The following is a 2,384-nucleotide window of genomic DNA, read 5'->3' on the forward strand; positions in this document are numbered from 1 at the left end:
ATCTTATCATCAATCCTCCAACCTCAGCAATCAAAGTTAATAACAAGCAACCCAACCTAATAAATAAAATAAACGAAAGAATACAATGTTACAAAATAGTTGCATCACAACCAAGGAAATCTGACACCAGTCAAAGAGGACAACGACGACCGGGCCCCACTGCACTGCGACCATGCACCTCTTTGACCCCCACCCTGACGGACTCCAAGCGGGGATCAAATCCGGAACATAAAGAAAAGGTTAATAAACTAATAAACTATGCAACTTGGTCAAATTTCCCGACTGCTTCTCGTTTTAATTTCTACAGGTCATTTTCTTTACATAATTCTAAAAATAAGAGCGCCGTTTGTAACGGTTACACCGGGCGATTGGAAAAAAAGAAAAAAACAAAAATTAAGGAACGGACGGCGGGGATGGGATCAGATCTGCATGATGCCGTCCTTGCTCTCGAGATTCGTGCCCTGGCTTGGGATGGTGGAGGCCGTGTGGCGATGCTCGCCCTCGTAGGTGACGATGAGCATCGAGGGGTCGTCGGGGGCCCTCTCCACGTGCTTCCTCGCCGGGCAGCCGCGGAGGGTGCTGCACTTGTAGTAGCCCCTGTAATAAACGAGAGTAAAAAGGTCAGGGCCGTTTGATCGAGATAGGAGGGTAGGGATTTGGGAGAGAGAGAGAGAGAGGGAGGAGGAGTGTGCTTACCGAGGGTAAGGGGATCCCTTGATCGGCTTCTGACCGTACTTTCTCCATGAGTACTCGTCAGGGGGGATGTCGGCCATCTTCGAGCTTATCGCCGGTACTCGTATCGTCCTCTTCACCCTCGACTTCCTATATTTAGGAAAAATATAATTAATTAATGATCCGAGAAACTGCGTAGGATAGGAGAAGTGTAGGGAATTTTGCTATCGTATGCCGAAAGGAAGGATGGGAGAGAAGGACGAGGTTTACCTTCGTTTGGAGCAGTGACACCGGCCGCCGTTGATGGCGTACTTTCCGGCGACGTCCTCGGAGTGGGCGTGGCCAGGGCACTTCTTTGGGTACGACGAGGACAGTGGCGGCTTTCCGGATCCGGCGACGGCTGCCGAGGACGGGGCGAGGGGGGGTAGGAGGAGGGATGAGGAAGAGACTCCGTTCTTGCCGTTGGAGACGCTCCCGTCGCCGGTGATCGACGAAAGGAAGGACGAGTTTGTGCCCGACGAGATAGGCGCCGAGATACACGGCTTGGAGAAGTCGAGCGTCAGTGGCACCTTCGCCGGCGCCGGTGGCGGAACTAGGGTGATTGTTTGCGTGGCCAGAACAGAGGAAGAAGGCTTCGCCTCGGTCGGCTGCGCCACAGTGGGGCCACGTCGGAAACGCGCGTGGCCGGTGCGATTAAGGATCGAGATAACCTTTTTGAACTTGGAAACGGTGAGATCAGTGATCTCCCTGCAATCGAACTGCGTCGACGACGCCTTCTGGTGTGAGATCTGGGCGATGAGGTGCTCCATGCTCCGGATCCCCGCCGTGGCGGCCTCCTGGATGGCCATCTGCTCGTCAATCTTCGCGTACCCCATCATATCAACGGCCATGATCTCCCCGATCTAAATACCCCTATACCACCATTAACTGAAGGAGAAGAGATAGGAAAGAGGTTGAGGAATGGGAGAAGGGGAAGGGAGGGGTGGGGGGATTTTAAAGAGATGATGACCGGCGAAACCGGGTAAAAGGGACAGGAATTTGAAGTCAAAGGGGGAATTTCTGATCCGACGGCTGATGATGCTTCACCTTTCTCGTGATCGGAAACAAAAAATTAACGCTGTTTTCCACGCACTGGATGGTGGAAGAAGCGTCAGTCGCAAGGTGGACTTTGTAGCCCTTCGAGAAAAAAAAAACGCTTAAAAAGGCAATAAAAAAATAAAAAGAGGAAAGAAAAAAAGATAAAGGATTGCCTAATTTCTCGTCTTGCGAGATATTCCTCCCACTATTTTATAACATTATTCCTAGATTTCCTTAACTACGAACGTTAATTAATGCTTTCCACTATACTTAAAGTCAACCTGTTGAATTCAATTATTCAAGCCAAGTATGACCTGAAATTCGGAGATAAATCACGATATCTCGGAGTATACGTCGTAAATTTATAGAAAATTAGTAGTGGGTGGGGTTGACCAGAGAGAAAGAAAGACTTTTTATTCTAGCATAATTTTTTTTTTCTTTTGTTTTGGTTTATATAATGGATTTGGTGGTGGTGGACTCACACGCTGCGTATGATATGGGCATCTAGATGAAAGAGTAGTTGCGTGGGGGTGACCAGATTCAGCAAGAACGGATTTACCAGCTTCACCGAAGAAGAGACCAGATCTCCAGACCCGCGTCGTCCACAGACACGTGACCAGGAAATCGAGGTGGGT

General features: G+C 49.5%; 1 protein-coding gene across 1 annotated transcript; it reads right to left on the reverse strand.

Moving 5' to 3' along the window:
- Positions 1-265: 265 nt before the first annotated feature.
- On the reverse strand, positions 266-1,812 carry LOC140785497 (WRKY transcription factor WRKY51-like). The gene is made up of 3 exons (XM_073133345.1): positions 943-1,812; positions 697-822; positions 266-597 (listed from the first exon to the last, which is right to left on the reverse strand). The coding sequence occupies exons 1-3, from the start codon at positions 1,560-1,562 to the stop codon at positions 420-422; spliced, it is 924 nt and encodes a 307-aa protein (XP_072989446.1). The 5' UTR covers positions 1,563-1,812; the 3' UTR covers positions 266-419.
- Between the last annotated feature and the right edge of the window lie 572 nt (positions 1,813-2,384).

This window comes from Typha latifolia, chromosome 1, assembly GCF_019914945.1.
Source record: "Typha latifolia isolate L0001 chromosome 1, TyphaL0001v2, whole genome shotgun sequence".
In the NCBI taxonomy this organism is placed as follows: domain Eukaryota; kingdom Viridiplantae; phylum Streptophyta; class Magnoliopsida; order Poales; family Typhaceae; genus Typha; species Typha latifolia.

Bases quoted from the DNA above. Each gene is read 5' to 3' on its own strand.
- LOC140785497 (XM_073133345.1), bottom strand. From the start codon at position 1,562: ATGGCCGTTGATATGATGGGGTACGCGAAGATTGACGAGCAGATGGCC. The intron at 823-942 runs GTAAACCTCGTC...TCCTAAATATAG, and splicing joins TGTCACTGCTCCAAACGAAG to GAAGTCGAGGGTGAAGAGGA. The intron at 598-696 runs GTAAGCACACTC...CGTTTATTACAG, and splicing joins AAGGGATCCCCTTACCCTCG to GGGCTACTACAAGTGCAGCA.